Below are 24,133 nucleotides of genomic sequence, written 5' to 3' on the forward strand. Positions count from 1 at the left end.
TGATAGGGAAATTCTGTACAGAGGAAAAAAAAAATTAAAATGCTACATATTTGAATTATTTATCATCTTTGTATATAGATTTCTCCCCAAACTAATATCCTTTTGAAGGTGTAGTCTCCAACACTGGAACCTGGCTGTCTTTTTTTAAAAAATCAGAAATCTTTCTTTATATGAGGGACTAGCTGAAGCCCCGGCGTTGCACGGGTATTTAATTATAGCAATAACACTTTAAATGGATTCAAATAAAGATACTTTATAGTGGTGAATGAAATTATTTTTTTACAGTTTATAAAAAGTACAATATTCAAATTATAATGTGAAATATTTGACAAAATGAAGACAATACAACACACACAAAACTTGATTATAAACAACATTTTTAGTTTCACCTCCAGGAGCAAGAACATATAAAATCTTGGGTGAAGAGACCCCCAGAACATATCACCCCAGGTAGTGAAGGATCTGCATACCAAGTTTCGTTCAAATCGGTCAAGCCGTTTTTGCGTGATCGCGGCACATACATACATACACACATACATACCTCCGATTTTATATATATAGATATCCAAACCCTACTTGAATGAAAGTGGAACGTGATGGTTTCTGAGCTCTTGAAGACTGTACTTCCTAGGCTGCTTACATCATCAGCCAAAAAATTCAACTACCAGGTCTTAGCCAAGTAAGCTCTTCCCCCAGCATTCCGTTGGAAAAATCAATATGCTTGCTTTTAAATATTATCAGAAGTAGGAGATCAACTGCTTTTACACCTAAGCAGCCTATAATAGGAGCCCTTGCCCCGATCCAACCAGGCATGTGAGCTCCTCCCCCTATATCCCGTTTAAGAGATCAATCTACCTGCTTTAAATATCAGCAGCAGTAGAAAAACAACTGCTTTTACATACAAGCAGCAGCGAGACCTACCGCAACCACCAAGAGCCCACAGACCCGATCCTGCCAGGAGTGTGAACTCCTCCCCCTGCAGTCCATTGGAGAGATCAATCTGCCTGCTTTTAAATATCAGCAGCAGTGGAGATCAACTGCTTTTACACCTAAGCAGCAACGAGACCAGCCACAACCACCGAGAGCACACAGACCCGATCCTACCAAGAGTGTGAACTCTTCCCCCCATGCAATCCGCTAAGAAGATCGACTGTCGGCTCCGGGCGGCTTTCCCGCAGAGGAGAGAATCCTGCATTCACCGTGGGCCTCATCTGGGGCAGCCTCCTTGGAGCGGCTGGGGCACGGGCAGTGTGTCTGGGAGGGAATGCATGGATGGGAGAACATCGCAGGGGAGGAGACATAGGCATCCTGGGACTGTCTGCCAAGTCTCTTCCCTGAAGAAGCCCTTTCTGGAAACGTCAATCGCTCCTCCTAAACTTACTTGCTCCACTTCATCACTGACGCTGAAACCGTGGATTGAAGACAAAGTTTTATTTTATTTTTCTTTCCAGCTTATGATTTATCTTTAATCTTATCTATTGTTTTGCCTTTTGTCTTTGTTTTGTTCTATTTCTATCATTTAAATTTCTCCAGAATTCTACTGTTCAACGGCTCCCCCTTCTGCTTCTATTCCTTTCTCTCCTCTCTTCTACCTTCCAAAGTATTTAGATCAATGCTGTCTTGTTAAAATGTTTATTTTATTTTTATTTTTCCTCTAACTCTACTTTTCACTTCTCTATTACCCTCCAGGTACTTTAGTTAGATTGTGAGCCTTCGGGACAGTAAGGGAATTTTTCAAGTACCTTTCTTATTTCTAATCTTAATGTATATTTTCTGTAAACCGCTTAGAACCTAGCGGATGTAGCGGTATATAAGAAATAAATTACATTACATTACATTACATTACATGGACCATTTGGCCTTCATCTGCCATCATGTTTCTAGGTTTCTATAACCATAAAGCTCTATGACATCACAATGCAGGCAAAGAGCCTTAGCCAATGGGAAGAAGATATGCAAATGTTAAGAGCCTTAGCCAATAGGGAGAGGAGGAGATAGTGGATGCTGCAGAATTCTACTGTTCAACGGCTCCCCCTTCTGCTTCTATTCCTTTCTCTCCTCTCTTCTACCTTCCAAAGTATTTAGATCAATGCTGTCTTGTTAAAATGTTTATTTTATTTTTATTTTTCCTCTAACTCTACTTTTCACTTCTCTATTACCCTCCAGGTACTTTAGTTAGATTGTGAGCCTTCGGGACAGTAAGGGAATTTTCCAAGTACCTTTCTTATTTCTAATCTTAATGTATATTTTCTGTAAACCGCTTAGAACCTAACGGATGTAGCGGTATATAAGAAATAAATTACATTACATTACATTACAAAAGCATTGCTTTTTGGAACACAATTGGCCCATTCATTGGTCCTTACCAATGTCAGCTTCTCTGCCAGAGAAGGCCTAATCCACCTCAAGCCTGGGCAAGAGTAGCCCTAGTACTACTAGAGGGTGTAGCTGTGCTATTGAAAAAAAAAAAAATTGAAGGATTTCTCTGGTAAAATAAACTGTAGATTGCAGAAGATCTGAAATTCAAGCACAGCAGAGCAAACAGCAGACCAGCAATCGCAGAAGGTAAAGCAAGGACTATAATTCAACCAAAGAAATATGGCGGAATTCGAGTTCTTGCTATCATCTTCTAGGATTGTTGGTCTTCTGTTTGTTCGGCGGATTTTAACAGCCTGATGCATCCACACAGTAGCATAGCAAGGGTGAAAGGCGCCTCTCCCTCGCCCTCTTCTCTGCCCCCCCCCATCCGCTCCTTCCCCGCCCCCCTCCTGCCACGCATGCGAGTGCCCCTTTCTTTCACCTGTACCTCTTTAACACTCCTGGTGCAAGCAGCATCCCCCAACCTGCTGCTCGCTCCAGCGTCGGCTCTTCCTCTGATGTCACTTCTTAGGTGCGGGTCCAGGAAGTGATGTCAGAGGAAGAGCCGATGCTGCTCATGCCACGAATGTCAAAGAGGTACGAGGGAAGGGAAGGGGCGTGCGTGAAGGAGGGGGGGGCAGAGAGGAAGACGGGGGCTGGCACCCCTACCAAGATGGTACCCAGGGACTGTATTCCTTTAATCCAAACAAACAGGAAAACAACCAAATTTTTTTTTTTTTTTTGGGGGGGGGGGGTTTCTTCTGTCATCAACAGTGTAATATTGATACAATATAGGGTACAATATTAACATTATTGCCCACAAAACAAAAAGCATTTAACCCAAATAAAAGAAACAGAAAACCACCTAAATGTCGCAGGCAACTTACCCCCTCTTTTACTAAGGTGCGCTAACCGATTAGCGCTCGCTAAACATTAACGCGCCCAAAGACTAACATGCACGCGTTAGCGTTTAGCGTGCACTCATTCGATTTGCGCTAATCAATTAGTGAACCTTAGTAAAAGAGGGCCTAAATGTTTGGTCTACAGACCCCTAAGCCATGCTCAGTCCATTAAAGGCTGTCCTCAGTCGAAGGCGCTAGACCCCAGACCTGCTTGAAACAAATACAGGCAAATTTGAACAGAATTCGCGCCTCCATTGGCAACCAGTGCAACGTTTTGTAGTAAGGGCTAATGTGGTCGTTTTTCCTCAATCCGAAGATCAGACGAACTGCTGTGTTTTGCACTATTCTTAATTTAGTGCCTTTTACCCCACGGTAAATTCTTAATTTAGTGCCTTTTACCCCGCGGTAAGCACGCAATTAGTACAAGGGCCTCTTACTATGTAAACTGTCTGGCACTGGGCTACTGTACTATCAATTTGTTCTCTGGTTGGTCTGTTTCAGAAGACAGGTGATGGAGATAGAGGCATTGATGTGGCTTTACCCTTACATGGTAAATGCACAGCGCGGAGATGCCTGCGGTTGGCACGACTTCCAGCCGTTCACTGACTGAACATATGCCAGCTTTATTCTTTTTTGGATTCTTTTATTCCTTGCCATTGTCTCCACACGCTTCTCTGAAGAGACAGGCAGACGGGGTTGGACGAGATGCTGAGTTACTGTAGCAACCGGCTGGTATGTGATCCCTCCAAAGCCTCGGCAGCTGACTGCCCAGCAGGAAGGGAAAGGAACTGCCTCTGCCAGTAGGGCAAGTCTCTATTTGCAGAGAGAATACGTATCTGCTGGGGATGTCTAGTATCCTTCATGAAAAGAGAAATAAAATACTCGTAACAAATGATCTGATCTGCTCTACTTTAATTCTTCAGCTTCTGTCCTGGGAATTTCTAGGGATTTTTATCTGATCTGACAATTCACTATAACTTCTTTGAAAAAACACACAGGACAGTTTTCACATCTTGGGCTTTGGTACCACCAATGGCAGATTGTATAGAATGACACGGGGACAAATTTTTCCCCATCCTACCCCCGCAAGTTTTTTCACTGTCCCTGCCTCATTTCTGTAAGCTCTGCCTTAACCTCGAACACATGATTTTAAAGCGTTTGAGGCTTGTGCAGATGAGGACGGAGCTTAGGCATTGGTGGAATGAGGCATTATGACGTCACAATCTGAGCTCTAGAATGTGGCTACTTAGGATTTTAAAGCGTTTGAGGCTTGTGCAGATGAGGACGGAGCTTGCAGGAATGGGGCAGGGACAGAAAAAGAACTCTCCAGGACGGGACGGGTAGGAAAATGAGTTCCTGTGGGGATAGGGAAAAATTTGTCTCCGTGTCATTCTCTATCACTTCACAATCCAGGCCTGGATGTCAGTTTGAATATTAGGTGTGGAGTGATCAGGATTCCTCCAGCCCTAATTACTGTTAGTAATAAGTAAGAAAACAATATTTATTTATTTCGAAAAGAGGCAACAATGACGGACTGTTAGGGAGCTAAAATGGGGGTGAGGAGGTATTAACTGAGTGGGCTCCATGTCAACAGGGCAAGTTCAATCAAGCCTGGTATTGCTCCCATTAAATTAAGGAGCTTGCACTTCCAGTTTCTTTAAAATGTGTGTTGACGTGTGGTGATCTCTTTCCATGTGCAGTGCAGTTAGTCACCCTAGCACAGGGATCTCAAAGTCCCTCCTTGAGGGCTGCAATCCAGTCGGGTTTTCAGGATTTCCCCAATGAATATGCATTGAAAGCAGTGCATGCACATAGATCTCATGCATATTCATTGGGGCATAGAGGGATAGAGGGGCATAGAGGGATAGAGGCATAGAGGGGCATAGAGGCATAGAGGGATATGGGTGACTAAAATTACGCCAGGTGTACACCTGGCTGGGCCATCGCTGGACTTGATGGACCGAAGGTCTGATCCAGAGATGGCAGTTCTTATGTTCTTATGTTTTACTACTTGGGATCTAGCTAGGTACTTGGGACAATCAAGCCATTGTGACATCACTGCTGAGGCTGGCTCTTAGGCACTGGTGGAATGAAGCATTATGACATCACAATCTCAGCTCTGGAATGCTGCTACTCTGGGTTTCTGCCTGGTACTAGTGACCTGGATTGACCATTGTGAAAATGGGCTACTGAAAGAAATCGACAAAATAGAGCAGGAAAAAATTATTTACAATGTCCAATGTGACACGGACAAGAGAACATGGACTGAAGATAAGAGGGGACAAGTCCAGGACGAATATCAGGAAGTTCTGCTTCACGCAATGAGTGGTGGATATCTGGAATGCTCTCCCAGAGGAATCCACCGTTCTAGGATTTAAAAGCAAACTAGACACACATCTCCTTATGAGAGACATAGAGGGATATGGACCGAAGGTCTGATCCGGAGATGGCAGTTCTTATGTTATGTTCTTATGTTCACTTTTCAGTTGCCTGTGCTGTATTTACACTTTTCTGTACACTTGTGATATCCACCTAAGGAGTCTGATAATAAATTGCAAAGCAGCCCACACTTCACCCCCCCCCCCCTTCACCAACTTCCCTGCAATTTATTGAGGTTGAGTCTGTAGGACAAACTTTCAAAGACCTGAAAATCTAGTAAATCCTCAGAAATGCAATACAAGCTTGACAAAGAGGGAATCTGAGTGGTTTTAACTGTGAACCACACAACGGTTGAATAGCACCGGTTCTTTCAAAAAGGTCTGATCTCCTTACCAGTCCCTTGCTGGCGGTGAGGTTCTGCAAGGCCCCGGCACATGCTTCCATAATGGAATCCTTCCTGCTCAGTCCCAGCAGAGCCAGGTACATCCGGATGGTATTGGAATGGAAGAGCAGGTTCGCCCCCTTGGGATTGGACTCTTCCTCAGGAAGAGGCAATTCAAAGTTGTTGTTCTATGAAGAGAAGAAACGCTAAAACTTCAATTTCATTTGATTAAACAATCAGAAGGTTTGGGAGTATGTGGATAAGCTTCTTGCAAGAACATGCTAAAAGCACTATAAAGCCTCTTGGGGCTCCTTTTACAAAGCCGCGGTAGCAGGGTTAACGCGCTAACCCCCGCGCCGGCCGAAAAAACTACCGCCTGCTCCAAAGGAGGCGGTAGCGGCTAGCACGGCTGGTGGTTTCATGCGCGCTATTACATGCGTTAAACCGTTACCGTGCCTTTGTAAAAGGAGCCCTTGGCGTGTTCAACAAATGCAGTCACTGCAAGAGAGTGACACAGGGACAAATCTGTCCCCATGCCCGCAGGAACTCAATTTCCCTGTAAGTCAGCGATAAAACAAAAGCCTAACACAGCTTTGTAAAAGGAGCCCTAAAACACATCAAAATATTAAAACAGACAAATATTGAGAGGATGAGGTAATAATATAATTTGAAATGATTATAAATTATAACTTTTGGGGTGGAAACATTGTGCCAGTTTTATACGTTTGAGAGAATAAACTCAATACAATTGGGACACTATAATTTCAATGAAACCTGGCGAAGTATGGCAAGAATTGACCATTACTATCACCCTTTGATTTCTGAATGAGTGTCATACACATCTAGGATGGGTGGGAAGGGGTGATTTTATCTTATTATTATTCAATTGCTATTAGTGCTGTTAATTGTATCACTTATGTATAATTGGTTGCACTTTGTCTTGGTTGTGTAAAAATGAATACAGAATTGGACCCTCCCCCCCCCGACAAATATTGGTGTCTGAATAGCAGCCCGTAAATCTTTGAGCAATATCTATGACCCTAACAACTGAGCACCTTATCATTGATTTATTTACAACGTATGTACTTTATTGCGTTTAACTGTATATACCAGAGCAAGGCAGTGCACAATTAAAACTGTTTATGAAACTACACAGTGTTACTACATTTTTGCAATTCCAGTAAGAATTCCAAAACACAGAACCTGCAATGTGAAATATTGATGAGTGATATTCTTCCAGCCTAACCTGATGAAAAGATGCAACATCTAACAGAACAAAGTGCAGTTTAGTGGCTTTGACCTGGGGGCAATACATATTCATAACATTTGGGGAGCTGAAGATAAAAGCAGCCCTGGAATTAGGGTTATTATCTGGTTCCATGTCCTAAGGACCAGGCAATCCCATCCTGGTATTTGCCTATTGCATATACAGTAGGCTTTCAGTTAACCGGCACCCATGGGGATTGATAAATGCCGGATAAATGTAGTTTCTGGTTGCTTGAGAGTTAATATTAAAAATTTCCCTAATACTATATCCCATACTATGCCATACCATAAACTGTTCCAGATAACTTACCGGACACATGGTAGACAAAGAGTGGGCATACTCAGGTGTGGTGTGCCAAGTTTACGCTTAAATTTCTGCCAGAAATTGATTTTACTTTCATTTTTATTTAAAGTATTACAGTAATTTTTTGATTTTTTTTTCTGGTTGCTTGAGAGTTCTGGTTAACAGAAAGTCTACTGTATGTACTTTTATGTCCAATTGACCCTTTGATTTTGCTAAGCAAATGAGAACTATAAGCCCCAGCCTGCACTGGAGTAAACCCCAGGTCAGGATTATCCTGTACCTTATGGCGTGATGCCTTATCCTAAATTAGCGCTCCAGACCCCTATAATCTACCACAGCGTCCTTCCTACTCAAAGTTCATGATTACCTGCACCTTCTCGCTCTTGTTGCTGAAACAACCCATGGAGGTTTTGTCTGTCTCACTGTTCCTGGCCATGTAGTTCTGCTTCTCGGTCAGTTCGGTGTATTTATTTGGCACCTCAGAGTCCAGGTGGTATGAGAGGTTGTGCAGAATGCAGGTACAGTTCTCTACTGACTGTCATCAGAAAAACAGAAAGAAAACTGCTGTTTAACAACTTTGTACTAAAAAATAACTGGGCTCATGGTAGCTTACTGGCGAGTACACAGAGCACTGAATCTAATCTAATCAGGGATGGATCGCTCAGTGCCTATAACGGTTCAAGATTAACAATTGGATAAGAGCCCTTGGAACAACAAAGTCGTCGTTACAATATTTTACAATCAAGAGCTTTCAGAGGTAATCGGCACAACATTTTACAAACAAGAGGAGAAATACAAGCGAGGCTTGTGGGAGAACCGGGAGGCAGGATCATGAGAGTCAGGGCCTGGAGCCCTTGGAAGTCTAATGGGTCATCTGATTGGGAAATGGTTGCTGTAAAGGAATGTTTTCAGGTTTCTTCTGAAGTTCAGGTAGTTGGCTTACGATGTTGCTTCAATGGAGAGGCAGTTCCAGTTTCTTGTCACAACATAGGTGTATAATGTGTTGAATGTACGTTTGTGTTTGACTCCCTTTGGGAAGGGGAGGAGCATTTTGGGGGTGTTGATGATTCTGAAAGATGAGAATTGGAGTTTAGAGAAGATATGGGTTATTGCATCCACTGAGTTGGTGCGACGTATCTGGTGCAAAATGCAGGATGCTTTGAAGTATATTCTGGTCGCTATAGGTAGCCAATGAATCCTAGTGGCTCGCAACCTGTTTGAACTTCTCAGGAGAGTGCGTAAGCATCTGATTTTGATTATTCTAATGGAGAGCACTGACAGTGCACCATAAATCAGATTCATTTTCGGGGACTAAAGATATGGAACATCTGGATAAATAAGTTCAGAGTTTCCCTCATCTAGTGGGGAGAAGTATTTCATAATACAAAGATTTCCTAAACAGACGCAGACCAGAGTTCCCAAAACCTGTTTGGGGACCCTCCTGTAAGTCAGGTTTTTAATGGTACTGTATCCACGCTGTATAGGCATGAGACAAATTTGTCCATAAATTTCCCGTGTATGCACAATTCTCATTCATGTATAGTGTAGATATACTGAAAAACCTGACAGTTATAGAATGACCAGAATAAGTTTGGGAAGCCCTGAAAGAGATTGTTGACCAAATTCTGTCAGATTTATATTTGGAGAGAAGTTTTGAACCCTGAATCATTGGGAATGCGTGTTTGGAAGAAAAGATATTCTTGTAGTGATACTAGGAGAAGAGTTTGGAGCAGTTCATACCTTGTCATCAGCCTGGTTGTTAGATACACAGGTCTGGCCATAATGCACAAGAGAATCGACCAGTCCTTTACAGTTCCGCATGGTTTGGCGCCCAGCATCTGCAGAACTCAGGTTCCTGGAAAAAAAGAAGGGGAAGGAGACAGAGGATCAGAACATAGGAAAGAAAGAGACCAAGACACAAAAGAATAAACAATAGTACGTCAGGAAGAGACAAGAAGAGGGGGGATGTAGACAAATGATAGAAAAAAAGAGAAACATGAGAAGAAGTGAATAAATAGCACAATTGGAAGAGAGAGAGAGAGCAGAGTTGAAAAGAAAAGGCAAGGATTTAGGTGGACAAGAAGAGATAAAATAGAAACATGAGTAGCAGCAAGAAGACAGGAAAGATGAAAAGAGACGGAGGGGTAAGAAGAGCGGGAAAGAAAGGATAAGAGCAAAGACAGAGATATTGATAGAAAAAAAATCAGAGATCATGGAAGAAGAAAAGAGGGAGACAAGAAACATAGAGGGAGTGAGAAATAGAAACAGGGGAAAGGTGCATGAGAAGAAAAGAAAGATATGAAAACTGTTAGTAAGAAATTAATGCAGAAGAGTGGAGAAAGAGAACAATCATCTTGGATTATTCAGATCCCAAAGTCATGTGGTCACTTTTTTAGTCCACTTGAATATGTGGAAATAAGGCGCAGCAAACATACTGAACATTTGGGTTGAACATGAGTGGTCTAGACGTACAACTGTTGGAAAAATGATACTAGGCTAGATGGACCCTTAGTCTGACCCAGTAGGGCATTATGTTCTTATTGTCTTCTAAGGTCACACTGAGCAAAATGTAAGATTAGAGGAAAGAAACAGGTCTTAATCAACAGAGGGGAGAAACTGAAGTCCTAGGCCTCTGATCCACGCATCCCTCAGTCAGCTCAGTACAACAGTGATAAGATTCCTCTCTCTCCCTCAATGATCACCTCAACTCCTTGGCAAAATCATGCTTTTTCAGCCTCCACATGCTGAGGAAAGCTAGATCCTACTTCAGCCAACAACACTTTGCCATCCTTGTCCAATCCATCATCCTCTCCAAACTAGATTACTGCAACGCCATCTACTTAAATCTATCAAAAAAAAGTATCCTAAGACTCCAGCTAATCCAGAATACTGCAGCCAAACTGATCTTCTCAAAACGCAAGTCTGGCCATGCCTTCCCACTCCTTGCCAAACTTCATTGGCTCCCAATAATCTCCAGAATCCATTTCAAATGTTCCTGCCTGGCTTTCAGGATCATTCACGGAATCCTGCCTCCTCTTATCCCACTGTCTTTCAACTCCTCCAGTCCCGACTCCTCCCAGAACTGCCCAAAGGCTTAAACTAGCCTTCCCCTCTCCACGCGGCATCCACTATGCAGGCAAACTGGGAAAATCCCTTCTCTTCAAAATCACAGGTCTTTGGAACGACCTCACCACCCCGCTGCGGAACCTGAGCTCCCTTCAGTTATTCCGCAAACAACTGAAAACCTGGCTTTTCAGCAAATTGTAGCTCTATCCTTCCCCCCTTTCTCTTCCCCCTTCTACACATAAGTTCATGTAATCCTTTTTCTTCTTCTCTACCCACTATTTTAAGTTCTTGCAAACCGTGTCGAGCTCCATTCTCATGGAGATGATGCAGTATATAAACTTAAGGTTTAGATTAGATTAGATTAGATAAGTATATACCAGGGGCAGAATGGGGTGGGCCACATGGCCTCTTTTTTTAATGAAGAAATCCGGTAACCTTCTCTATAAGAACATAAGAATAGCCTCACTGGGCCAGACCAATGGTCCATCAAGCCCAGTAGCCCACTCCCATGGTGGCCAATTCAGGTCACCAGTACCTGGCCAAAACCCAAGGTGTAGCAACATTCCATGCTACCAATACAGAGTACAGTACTTCCACTAGCCACAGAGCTGGTATAAGTGGGTGTGCGTGTGCCTAAGTTCCATTGATATGTAGTGTGTAAGTTACATGTGGCCGAGTCCTGCCTAAGCCTAGACAGCATCTACATATAAGATATGTGTGTAGTTAGAAACGGCGCTCAGGTAGAATTTTGGCATTTACATGCATATGTTAATATTCTAATGATTTACACATGTAATTAGCATGTAACTGTTAGCATACAATTTGTACAATTACTCTTACTATGTGTGTGCATGTGTATTTTTATAAAATATGCAAGTAAATTGTAATTATACCCCACACATAAAATGGGGGCAGAACAGCCATTTTTTCAGGCGTCTGCCGATTATGCCACCACTTTTAGAATCCGGGCCTTAGTACTGGTTTTCTCCTTTACTTTTCATTTATTTATTTATTTCAATTTCTATCCCGTCCTCCCAGGAGCTCAGAACGGGTTACAAACGGACGCTCACAGTACATTAGACGATTACAGTGACTTACATATCTGTTTATAGGGACAGTTGTTAACTGGAGATGGGCTTCTCTTGATGCAGCATATTTGGCGAAACAAGGATTTGCATATTCTTTTGTTGATATATGAGTGTAACATCGATGAGACCCAGGAAGCTGCTCTTCGGATTATAATCGTCAGCTGAATTGCTCCTATGAGACTGCACAGTAATGCAACGCTATGTTAAGTTGTGTGTTTGTGAACCATGCCGATTATTTTGTGAGTGTGTGAGCACGGAGGGTTCTCTTCTTCTGTTGTTTTTCGCTCCTCCTCTTTGTAATTGTGTATAGTTTAATGTCTAGTGGTCACTGCAGGAACTCTTAAGCACAATAGTTGATGCCCGGTTTGTTTGTTTTTTTTTTTTTTTTTTTGGGGGGGGGGGTTTTGTTGTTTTTTTTTGCTAGAGTGTATTTTACTCCTGTTAGGTAGTTTTTTACCCTCTAGTTTGTTTTCCGGAGCAGACCTTGTCTTCACTTCAATGCCGGAAATGTGACTGCAGTAAGATCGTTGCGTCTGTGGATCGCGATCCTGGCTTACATCAACAGCTGTGAAGATAAGTGTTACCTTTCTGAAAGTTCTTTTTCCTGTTCCCTGTGCACAGTGGTGAAATATTTTCCTATTTTGAAAGATTTCATTTAGAGAAGTAGTGGAGTTTTTTTGCCTATGATACAGAGTAGAGAATGACACGGGGAAAAATTCTGTCCCCGTCACTGCCCCGTTCCCGGACCACCTTCCTCTTCACCGCCCCGTCCCCCCGTCCCCTTCACCGCCCCGTCCCCATCTCTGCCGACCCCTTCACGCCCTGTCACCGTCCCCGCTGTCCCTTTCATCGCCCCGTCCCCGTCTTCAGTATCTTCTCCTCTCTATCCTCCCACCCCCAGCACCCTTCATGCGGTCCAGTAGCTCCCTCCTGCCAGCCAGCCGTGGATTTCCCTCCCTCCCTTTCCCTTACCTTCTCTTCTCTTGTTGAAACTAGCAATTTCTATAAGGCTATGCGCTGTATTACAGCCGGAGCCTCGAAGTCGCGTCGGATTGCCTGCTAGAAAAGTCTCCTCCGATGCAACTGGAAACAGGAAGTTGTGTCAGAGGAGACTTTCCCAGCAGACAACGCAACGCAACTTCAAGGCTCCGGCTGTAATACAGCACATAGCCTTATAGAAATCGCCAGTTTCAACAAGAGAAGGTAAGGGAAAAGGAGGGAGGGAGGGAGATGCATGGCCGGCTGGCCGGTGGGAGAGAGGGGGCTGCCGGATTGACCTCTCTTCACCGCGTGTTCATGCTCGTTCACCGCGCGTGATAACCATTCACCGCTCCAAGGGGCGGTGAATGGCCTTGTCCCCGATCTCGCGGTGACCTTTTTTTTGGTCACTGTTTTGGCGGGTTACCCGCGGCTAGCCACGGCCAGCTGCGGGTAACAGCCACCGTGTCATTCTCTAATACAGAGTAAGAACGGCTAAAAAACTCATTGGGTTGCCGTCTGCATATAAAATTAGTTGAGGCTTTTTTCTCCACTTTACTTAAATTTTTCAAAGGATAGTTCCACCACTTGGCTTATAACATTTTTGCAACATTTTTTGCTGCAGTAATTTAATTAAGATTGTTATTGTTAGCATTGTTTCTAGAGAGACGTTTAAATACCCACGTAATGTAAATGCACATGAGTCAAGTCTCTTTCATTTGAAAGGAAGCTCTGGAATAAGAGGGCATAGGATGAAGTTAAGAGATGATAGGCTCCGGAGTAATATGAGGAAATACTTTTTTACAGAAAGGGTGATAGATGCATGAACAGTCTCCCAGAAGAGGTGGTGGAGACAGAGGCTGTGTCTGAATTCGAAAGGGCCTGGGATAGGCACGTGGGATCTCTTAGAGAGAGGAAGAGATCATGATTACTGCGGATGGGCAGACTAGATGGGCCACTTGGCCTTTATCTGCCATCATGTTTCTATGTTTCCATCAGGAGAGATCTTCCTTTACTAAACTTGATAACTTACCTCAGGTAACAAATTCTAATATAGGATAATCAATATAATTTAAAAAACAGTATCCCTATATTAATTAAAAGTCAAATTTAAAAAAAAAAACATGCATTTTAAATCAGTTTTACATGTGGAAAAACATTGAAATTGATGCAAAGTTAATGATGCAGAATTCCATAGTATTGACCCCATCACTCCCAATGTCCAGTTTTCACGCACCAAGCGGTTTAATGATGGGAATGTAAACGTCCCAAATTATCACAACTTCTTCCTTCGTCACTGTTTGATCACGGCTGTGAGATCCCAGTTTTTCTGGCCCAGAAGTTATAGTGTTTATTGTTTCCAGCAGATGAAATGTGCCACTTTATTGTTCCTTTCTATATTTAGACGTTCTGACATGTTCATGTCACACCCAGTGATGAGATGTGCGACTGTTTCCAGTCCTGTACTACAGAATCGACATTGTCTTTGCATTTTCAGGTTTTTTTTTCTTTTTTCTATGCTGGCAGTGAACCATCGTATTAGTGGCCCATTTCCATTCTGTCTGTAAGCCACTTGGCAGGGAGGGCAGTGTGGTTTTTCCTGGACAGGTTTGTTTCCAAGGATTATATACACAGTTGATAAGTTCTGCCTTACTCACCCTCCAGGAGCTGTAGCTCTAGACAGCTGGAGGCTTCCTATCCTGGTCCGGTGTCTCTCACTCTGACCCCCACACATTGCCGCTGTTTCATCGCAGCCATGCTAAAATGGCACACTGAATCATCCCATTCCACGTCAGGACGCCCGGCAGACACTCAGTCCTGCCCTGGGAGAAGGAATGACAGCTGGGCAAAGCCGAGGGGATGCAGCACTAGCACAAAGCCCCAATCACTGGGAGTCCCAGAATCATTGGCGGGCGGGGTTGGCAGTCCCAGCGTCTGTGGCACACCACACTGGCAACAACAGAGCAGGACAATGCAAATGGTCCATTGAGTGCCTGGCCCCATCTGGCCCCTGTACCAGAGTAGCACAGCAGAACGGCGGACATGAGATGCCTGAAACAGAAGGTCCAAAGCACAAAGTGCCTGTCCGACGAACCGTGGTGATGGGGGAGGATAAGCTGGGCGAGAGCGAAGGGGTGCCAACGGCTGAAGGAGGCTTGGATGGGGGGGGAAGAAGGGGAAGGTTTTGGGGGAGTGAGGGGCATTGCCCCGCAAAAGCTGATCCGTAAAGACCCACACTCGGAATAAGAACATACGAACATAAGAACATAAGCAATGCCTCTGCTGGGTCTAACCTGAGGTCTATCATGCCCAGCAGTCCGCTCATGCGGCAGCCCAACAGGTCCAGGACCTGCACAGTAATTTTCTATCTATACCCTTATATCTATACCCTTCTATACCCTTTTCCAGCAGGAAATTGTCCAATCTTTTCTTAAACCCCAGTACCGTACTCTGCCCTATAACATCCTCTGGAAGCGCATTCCAGGTGTCCACCACACGTTGGGTAAAGAAGAACTTCCTAGCATTTGTATTGAATCTGTCCCCTTTCAACTTTTCCGAATGCCCTCTTGTTCTTTTATTATTATAAAGTTTGAAGAATCTGTCCCTCTCTACTCTCTCTATGCCCTTCATGATCTTGTAAGTCTCTATCATATCCCCTCTAAGTCTCCTCTTCTCCAGGGAAAAGAGTCCCAGTTTCTCCAATCTCTCAGCGTATGAAAGGTTTTCCATCCCTTTTATCAGACGTGTCGCTCTCCTCTGAACCCTCTCGAGTAACGCCATATCCTTCTTAAGGTACGGCGACCAATATTGGACGCAGTACTCCAGATGCGGGCGCACCATCGCCCGATAGAACGGCAGGATAATTTCTTTCGTTCTGGTTGTAATACCGTTCTTGATTATACCTAGCATTCTATTTGCTCTCTTAGCGGCCGCTGCGCACTGTGCCGTCGGCTTCATTGTCATGTCCACAATTACCCCCAAGTCCCTTTCTTGGGTACTCTCATTCAATAACATCCCTCCCATCGTATAATTGTACCTCGGGTTTCTGCTTCCCACATGTAATATTTTACATTTCTCAACGTTGAACTTCATCTGCCATCTTGTCGCCCATTCCCCTAGTTTGTTCAAGTCCCTTTGCAATTCTTCGCAGTCCTCTTTAGTCAGAGCTCCACTAAATAGTTTGGTGTCGTCCGCAATACTGAAATAGCCGTGATTAACTGGCTGTGATGAAATGGCCATGAGGAATCATTCTAGACTCGCGCAGAGGTGGGTCGGGGGGTGCTGTGAGATATAGAATACCAGAGGTTGCGTGCCTAAACACTCCCCCCACCCTCTTTTACAAAACTGTAGCAATGGTGTTTTAAACATTTTTTTAAAGACCTTTGAAGGGTTTTATCGCCATTGTCCCCTTTTGTTCGTTTTATGTATAAAGCCAGCATTTCTGGTCTTCTGTGTATAAGTTATACATAGAAACCCTGCTATTTGGAGCTTCTACAGGTCACTATGCATAATCTATATAATAAAACCGTAGGCGGCGCATGCGCAGTCTTATCAGCGTGCTTCCATGATCCGTATGTCCGTGGCCGCCAAGACTGCAGCATGCCCCGCGCTTACTACGGCCCCACGCGCAGCTGAGTTCGGCACGGCGGTTTCCCCAGATAGGGGAAGTCGAAAAACTCACTCCCGACGCGCAGCTGAGTTCGGCACGGCGATTTCCCCGGTTTCCCCAGATAGGGGAAGCCGAACTGCTCACTCCCGTCTCAGCGGCCTGCACATCGACGATTCAACCCCCTCCCCCCCCCCCCCGGGGCTGCCTAAAGAAACAAAGTTTCACGGTGCTTGACCCGCCAAAAATTCCTGCTGTTGCCGAAATTTGCCCCACCGTTCCTTCCCTTCCTCCATCAGGTCAGTTCAACTCCGCCTATGTTAAAAGGAGCTGCTTTGAAATTGGAGCCCTGCCGCCACCGTAACACGTTCCTCTCTGCCAAGGCAGAGGGGAAAGTGCTACGGCAGTGGCAGGCCTCCGATTTCCACGTGGCTCCTTTTAACATTGGTGGATTCACTGCACCTGATGGAGGGAGGGAAGGAAAGGTGGTTGTGCGGCGCGGGAAGGGGGCGGCAAGGGACTAAGTTGGCCGGTAGTGCTGTTTTTCCATGAAGGAGGAACACGTGAAAAGAAAACAAAATAAAGAAAACGTTGGCCCCCGCCGAAGAAGTGGAATGTGGAGGAGGGGCGCGAGGAGCCGGAGAGCTGTATGTAAGTGTGTGCGCGCGCGTGTGTATAGCCAAGGAGGAAGTGCAGCAGGAGCAAGGAGGTGGGGAGAGTGGATTTCCCCTACTTGGATGTCAGTAAAAGCTTTGGTCCTGTGATCCTCACTCTTTTCCTGGGGCTACTGCTGGACAGAGGGGGAGCAGGACATAAAGGAGAAGAGCTACTGCTGGACAGGGGGAGGAGGGAATGGGAGGGGTGCTGCTGGACAGGGGGAGATAAAAGGAGAAGGGCTACTGCTATATGGGGGGAGCAGGGAAAGGGGGAGAGGTGTTGCTGGACAGGGAGGAGGTAAAAATAAGGGAGAAGGGCTGCTAGCACCCGTTAATGTAACGGGCTAAACAACTAGTTACACATATAATATACTAAAGTGAGTTAAACACTTAACACACAGCTCATGTGTGAAAACGGTGGCAGGTCAAATGCACGCAAGGCAAAAGCGCGCAGACAAGCGAGCGCAAGACAGTTGAGCGCAATGACAATTGAGCACGACACTATTGTCTTCGCGCTCACTTGTCTGCGCGCAATTGTCCGCGCGCATTTGACCATGAACCACGAAAGCAGGTTACCCCGCGACCGCATGAAGGCATTTTGCGGTGGTTTTCTGAAGGGGGCGGGAGTGGTCTAATGGTTACTGCAGAAGCCTGAACTGGGTTCAAGTCCCACAGCAGCTCCTTGTGACTCTCAAAGGTGCCGCATCGAATCTGGACTTAGCATATGGTAAAATCCTGCATTACAATGCGTTAAGCCCAGATTCTAGTCTACTAGTGGTACAGTCAGTACTGTTAGCTCATGTAAACTGCCGCTGAATGCCGAAATAGTTTAAATTGACATTATGAATTTTTGATTGTTGCTGTTTTCTGGGTGTCGCCACATCTGGGTCGGTAGAACCAGCGTTTCAGCCATCATGCTGTGGCTTTCTTCAGGGTATGCTGTGTGAAGCCTGCAGTTTGTCTTTATATATAAAACATATATACAGTATATATGTTATATATATTATATATTATATATTATAAATATATTATATATAATTATATATATATATATATATATTATATATTATATATATATATTATATATAAATATATTATATATTATATAAATATATTTATATAATATATAATATATTATATATATATTATATATAATATATATATATTATATAAATATATATAAATATATTATATATATATATATATATATATATATATATATATATATATATATAAAGACAAACTGAATAATTGACCTGAAGATTTTTAAAAATTTTCCAGTTTTTCAATTTGCTAAGAAACAGTTTGTATAATGGGAATGACAAGCACAGACTTTGTTTTCTTTGGGAGATTCCTGTGATTTTTCTGTAAAATGTTTTCTAAGACAAGAGATTTTTTCCAAATGTAAGCCGCAAACCACTGGCTGACTCACCTCAAACACCCTGTAGCATTGAAGAACACTTCTGGATCAATCCCAATTCTTTGGGAATGGGTGTTGTGTTCAGACCAGCCAGAGTACGGAATAATCACATTGTCGGTCAAAACGGGCAAAGCTTCCCGGATCAGTTCTGGTTTCAGCTCATCAGTAGAGGAAAGATTCCAGAGGAGCCCTATGGAACAGGGAAGAACAAGAGCACAGAGTGAGAAGAGCCAAAAAGAAATCTTCCCACTACCCAGAATCAAGGGGGAGCAGGGTCGGCTTAAGGCATGAGCTAGGTAAGGCTTTGGCACAGGGTGCAAAAGTTCAAAGGTGCCAAAAGTCTGCCTTAATGGCTCACCCTTCACAGCAGAAACTGTGCTGCTCTAATCTAATCTAAGGCTTGGTTTTATATACCGAGACATCAATCCAAGAAAGCTCAACTTGGTTTACAATAGTTAATTTAACAAATAAAAACCATGAAGAATGAAACTGAGTTTCAGGAAATTAATTTTCAAAGTGTTTAGCAAATTAAATGGTTTTTAAAGATTTACAAAAAAGTTGAAGTGAACAGGAACTCCTTAAAAGGAGTGGGAGATCATTCCAAAGTTGAGCAAGCTTAAGATTGAGTGAAAATCCTGACTCCTTTTATCCCTTTCTGCTCACACCATGGTACTCTTTCATGTGACACCACTGGTAGATGAGAACAAATGATTGCATATGGAAGAGATCCCAGCAAAAGCATAAGGAAGACATTTGAGCCACTGTGTAAAGGAAAGGTAAGGAGCTGTTACTGGCAGCTGATATGGGGGTTAGTAGAGGAAGCTGGCTGGGAGATCCCCCAAGATGGCAGCACCAAATCAAAAGCCGGCTCAGGGCACCAAAACCCTTTGAAACCAACCTTGAAGGGGAAATCATTCAGTCGTACAATCTAGTCACAGGGTACCTGAGGAGATATTGAGTCACACCTAACCAAGGAAGAAGCATCCAGTCATGCAGTGCCAAGAATGAACTGTCACATCACACAACACGAGGGAGGAACCACCTATTTTCACAGACCCAAGAACAAAATGCCTAATTAGGCAGTGTCAAAGGAGGAACTACCCAGTCCTTGAGATGCAAGGAGAAACCTCCTCAACGCAAAGGACCAGGGAGGAACTATCTAGTCACAGGGATCGAAGGAGAAACCACCCAGCCATACAGAAAGAAAGAAGAAGAAGCCATTCATCCAGTCTAGATCATCATGTTGTATAGCTCAACACAGTTTAATCCCCCCCTAAATTACCTATCCTGATGCTCCAGACCATTTCACTTATTAGATTTCTAGCTCACCCTTTTGCAAGGCATCCGAGAGAGGTTATAAGTAAAAATCAAACATGGGCAAACAACCTACATGTAGAATACATAAAACAGAACATCATAACAACACAATAATTCATTCTCAGCAACCACCCTAAATATCACTCCCTTAAACTCCTAACCCCACCTAACCTACACTGCCTTTCTTCCAGCAGAGGATACCTAACTCGGATGCTATCAAAATGTACAGGAAAAGGGCGTGAGAATTCCCTACTCCTCGACCTTCCTAAAGGTTCTAGGAGAAAAAGCTAACTGTCACTCTCCTCCACTTATTCATAGAGATGCAAAAAAAAAAACCAACCCCAAAAAACCCGCCATGAAATAACACTTTGATCCCAGTGGGAGTGTTTGGTGCAGTGGTTAGAGCTACAGCCTTGGCACCTTGAGGTTGTGGGTTCCAATCCCGTACTGCTCCTTGTGACCCTGGGCAAGTCACTTAATCCCCATTGCTCCAGGTACATTAAATAGAGTGAGAGCCCACCGGGACAGTTAGGGAATAATGCTTGAGTAACTGAATAATTTGTAATCCGCATAGAATTATAGGATATGCGGAATATAAATTATATATATATTTTTTAAATACAGCCATGTTGTTCTCCACTAAACGTAGGAGCCAGCTCTGAACTGCCAGTACATGCTGAGCACCCAGTGGCGTGGTAAGGGAGGGGCAGGGGAGGCGGACTGCCGCGGACACTGCCTTGGTGGCACTAGCACCTCTCCTCCTCTCTGCCCCCTGCTCCTTCTCACTCCTCCCCCGCTGAGCATGCGCCTTCCCTCCCCCCTCCTCTACCGTACCTCTAACTCTTCGCCGTTGCGAGCAGCAGCTCCAACCTGCTGCTTAAGCCGGCTTTGGCGCTCCCCTCTGACGTTCCTTCTGGGCCCGTTGACTAGGAAGTGACGTCAGAGGGAGAGCCGACGATGGCGGCAAATTGGGAGATGACACTCGTGCTGGGGAAGCTAAAAAGATGCAGGGAAAGGGAAGGGGCACATGTGCGGCGGGGGGTGAAGAAGAGGGCGAGGGGGGTGCCACCGCCCCAGGCACCTCTCACCCTCGCCACACCAGCGTGAGCACCCTCAATATTAAGCAAACTCCTTCATTATGTCCGGGGAGGGGCAGTTCGGATTGTGTTTGGCACTCTCGGTCATTTTGAAACGTTGGCACTTATGCAACTAAGGGGGGGGGGTCAATGTTCAAAGCGATTTAAGTGGGCAGCAGAGGCTCCTGGGCACTTTAATTGCTTGTGTGGGGCTGTCTGCTGATATGAGCAGTTATTAACTGTAGCCAGCTATTTTGTGGGCGGTCTGGAGGCGGAGTTGGCACTTAGGCGGTTGTGCAGAAATTCAGTACTTAATAATAATTTATTTTTTTGTATACCGCTATACCAAAAGTTCAAAGCGGTTCACAACAAAGTAAAAAATATACACGATCAATATATATAAAATACATTAAAACAGTCACAAAATGCATCAATTAAAAGTAGAAAAGCAAGAGAAGTAAACAGAGCCACAACTAAGATGTAAACATATTAAACAGGCATGTCTTTAGCGATTTTCTAAAGTCAGAATAAGAAGTAGCCTCTAGTATAGGTATTCCCAGCCATGTATTCAATTTAGCGGCCTGAAATGGTAACATTCTATCAAAAAACTTCTTATAGTGACATGATTTTAGAGAAGGGTAATTAAATAAATTTATTCTGCGTGTATTTTTGTTAGAATAATTCAAAGAAAACTGAGAAGCAAGATAATCTGGTAACATCCCAAATACTGCTTTGTAACAAATGCGGGAAAACTTGACCAGGACTCTGGACTCTACTGGCAACCAATGAAGTTTCTGATAGAAAGGGATGATGGGCTCCCATGTTTTTAGTCCAAAAATGAGACGAACCTTTAATCAAGCTGCGCCAGAGGTCCATAGCGTAAGCCGGTGCGGTAAATGCTCTGACATTCACAGAATTCCTATGAGCATGGGAGCCCGTGCTAAAATCTTTAGCACAGCTTGATAAAATGGGGGAGGGGTAATTTAACCTGACAAATCGGGCACCATAAAACTTAGTCCTATCTTTATTCGGTTTCACTTAGGCGGTTGAGTGCTGAATATCGTACTTAACCAGATAAAGGGGTAGCTGGTTGCACAAACCCAGGTATCCAGTGCCAGTGCCTAGACGTGGCCCGGTTCTGAATATCCATAGACAATACTGGTGGCAGCCCAAAATAACCTCTCACCTCCACCGGCTGAGTCATTTTCAAGCATGTTCTTTACATTAAATTCCTACTGTAAATCCTTTACATTAAAAGGAACTTATAACGGGTGGGGGTATGGTATTCTCTGGGGGTTGGGGGGATTTCTTTGGAGAGTTTCGGGGATTTTATAGTATTTTGGGGAAAGGGGGACGGGGTTCATTTGTATTGCAAATTGTAGGACTTTTGTTGTTGTACACTTCTCCCTCCGTATTTGCAGTTTCAGTATTCGCGGTTTCGATTATTCACGGCTTTTAGCTTGCTGGCTGCTCCCCCCAAATCACATCAGCTTGCATACAGAAATCACTGATTCCAAGCGTTTACAGAGAAAATCGCTGATTCCCAGCACTTTCTTCATCGTGTTTTGCCTCTCCTTCAGGAACAGACCAGGTCTCCCACCATGTTATTCACGGTTTCACCATATTCATGATGGTTTTTTAATAGAAAACAGCGAATAACATATGAAAAAGTTATTCACGGTTTTTCTGTATTTGCGGTTCTGTTAATCCCCCTATCACAGTGAATACGGAGGGAGAAGTGTACTGTTGAATTGGATGGCTGGGTTTTTTTTGGGGGGGTTTACCTCTGTGGAGGAAGATATTTTCTTTCTCGAGGGACCCTCAGCCACAAGAGCGCATCCGCTCAAACTCAGGGGCGGGAAATTTCATGGCGACACCAGGAAGTATTTCTTCACCGAAAGAGTGGTTGATCATTGGAACGAGCTTCCGGTGCAGGTAATCGAGGCCAACAGCGTGCAAGATTTTAAGAGTAAATGGGATGCCCATGTGGGATCCCTAAGAGGGTAGAGTTAAGGAGATGGGTCATTAGGAGCGGGATCTCTAGGAGAGTAGACAGGGGGAGGGTCAGCAGAGTGGGCAGACTTGATAGGCTATGGCCCTTATCTGCCGTCATTTTTCTATGTTTCTATGTTTCATTTTTATATATATATATATATATATATATATTTATATATATATAAAAGGAACTTATAACCCACATTTACCCACTGAAGTTCAATGCAGTTTACAAGACATCATCTAGGAATTCCATAGTACCAAACTACAGAACATCAAATTATTCGCAGTACAAACAGCCTATAGAAAAATGTGCAATGACACATTCTTTGATGCTGATCCCTACCTGTTAGCTGTTTCTGCAGCTCAGGGTTGGTCGTCCTCTTCAGGAGGTGCACTGCCTCCCTTATGCCACCCCGCCGACTGGTCTCAATCTTGTTGGCGGTATTCTTAAACACTAGATTCCGAAGGGCCCCCGCAGCCGCTTGCTGAACATTATGGTTTGGGCTCTGCAGCAGGAAAATGAGTTTCTCGATCCCGTTTAGCTGACAGACCTGATGGGTTGGGATAAAAGGGAGTCCGCAGACCAAGGACAGAATCAGAACGGTATCCGAGTTTAGGTGACTAATTTAAAAAGACAAAGGTAAAAGAGCTCCCTCCAACTTTTCCATAAACATCTGAAAACTTGGCTATTCTCAAAAATGTAATCCTTCCTCCCTCTCTGGTATACTAAGCCCCTCTAAACATTCTTTATACTAAGTCCTATAACCCTCCATTGGAGTTCCTTTTCCATCCCAGCTCCTGTAAACCGTGCCGAGCTATACGATTGTGGAGAGGATGTGGTATACAAACCTAAGGTTTAGTTTAGTAAAAGTATCTAAGAGAAGAATCATCCTTAATGTGATTTTATTTATTTATTTTACAATTTATATACCGGTTTATACATTAACTACATACATATTATCCTGATCGTCCTTTAGTCACTAAACATATGATATGATACAAAGAGCGGACAAACATAAATTCCCCATCCCCTCCCAAGAAAAATAATACAATATCAAAACATAATATCGATACAGGCATTATCAAATCATAATTTCAATGAATAAAATGAAGAGAAGCATTATCAAAATTAAAGGCCTTTCTATTCAAAAATGCCTTCAACCTATAAACCGTGTCAAGCTCCACTTCTGTGGAGAGGATGCGGTATATAAACTTAAGGTTTAGTTTAGTTTAGTCCTTTTATGGACACGCAGAAAGTTTCTTTCATTTTGTAGGAACGCTTTGAAAAAATTACTTTTTTTTAACAGTATTTTAGAACCCACTCCTTTTGTTTTTG

At 43.7% G+C, this 24,133-nt stretch overlaps 1 protein-coding gene across 2 annotated transcripts in view; it reads right to left on the reverse strand.

The window, feature by feature from the left end:
* The window catches only part of PKP1 (plakophilin 1), a 92,451-nt gene that overhangs the window by 12,403 nt on the left and 55,915 nt on the right, over positions 1–24,133 (reverse strand). For both annotated transcript variants that reach the window (XM_033919014.1, XM_033919013.1), the window contains exons 5-9: positions 23,141–23,348; positions 18,419–18,596; positions 9,332–9,446; positions 7,959–8,126; positions 6,033–6,209 (exon numbers count right to left, since the gene is read on the reverse strand). In XM_033919014.1, coding sequence (XP_033774905.1) covers positions 6,033–6,209; positions 7,959–8,126; positions 9,332–9,446; positions 18,419–18,596; positions 23,141–23,348 — 846 coding nt within the window. The remainder of the gene's footprint in view (positions 1–6,032; positions 6,210–7,958; positions 8,127–9,331; positions 9,447–18,418; positions 18,597–23,140; positions 23,349–24,133) is intronic.

This window comes from Geotrypetes seraphini, chromosome 13 (assembly GCF_902459505.1).
Source record: "Geotrypetes seraphini chromosome 13, aGeoSer1.1, whole genome shotgun sequence".
NCBI classification, from domain to species: domain Eukaryota; kingdom Metazoa; phylum Chordata; class Amphibia; order Gymnophiona; family Dermophiidae; genus Geotrypetes; species Geotrypetes seraphini.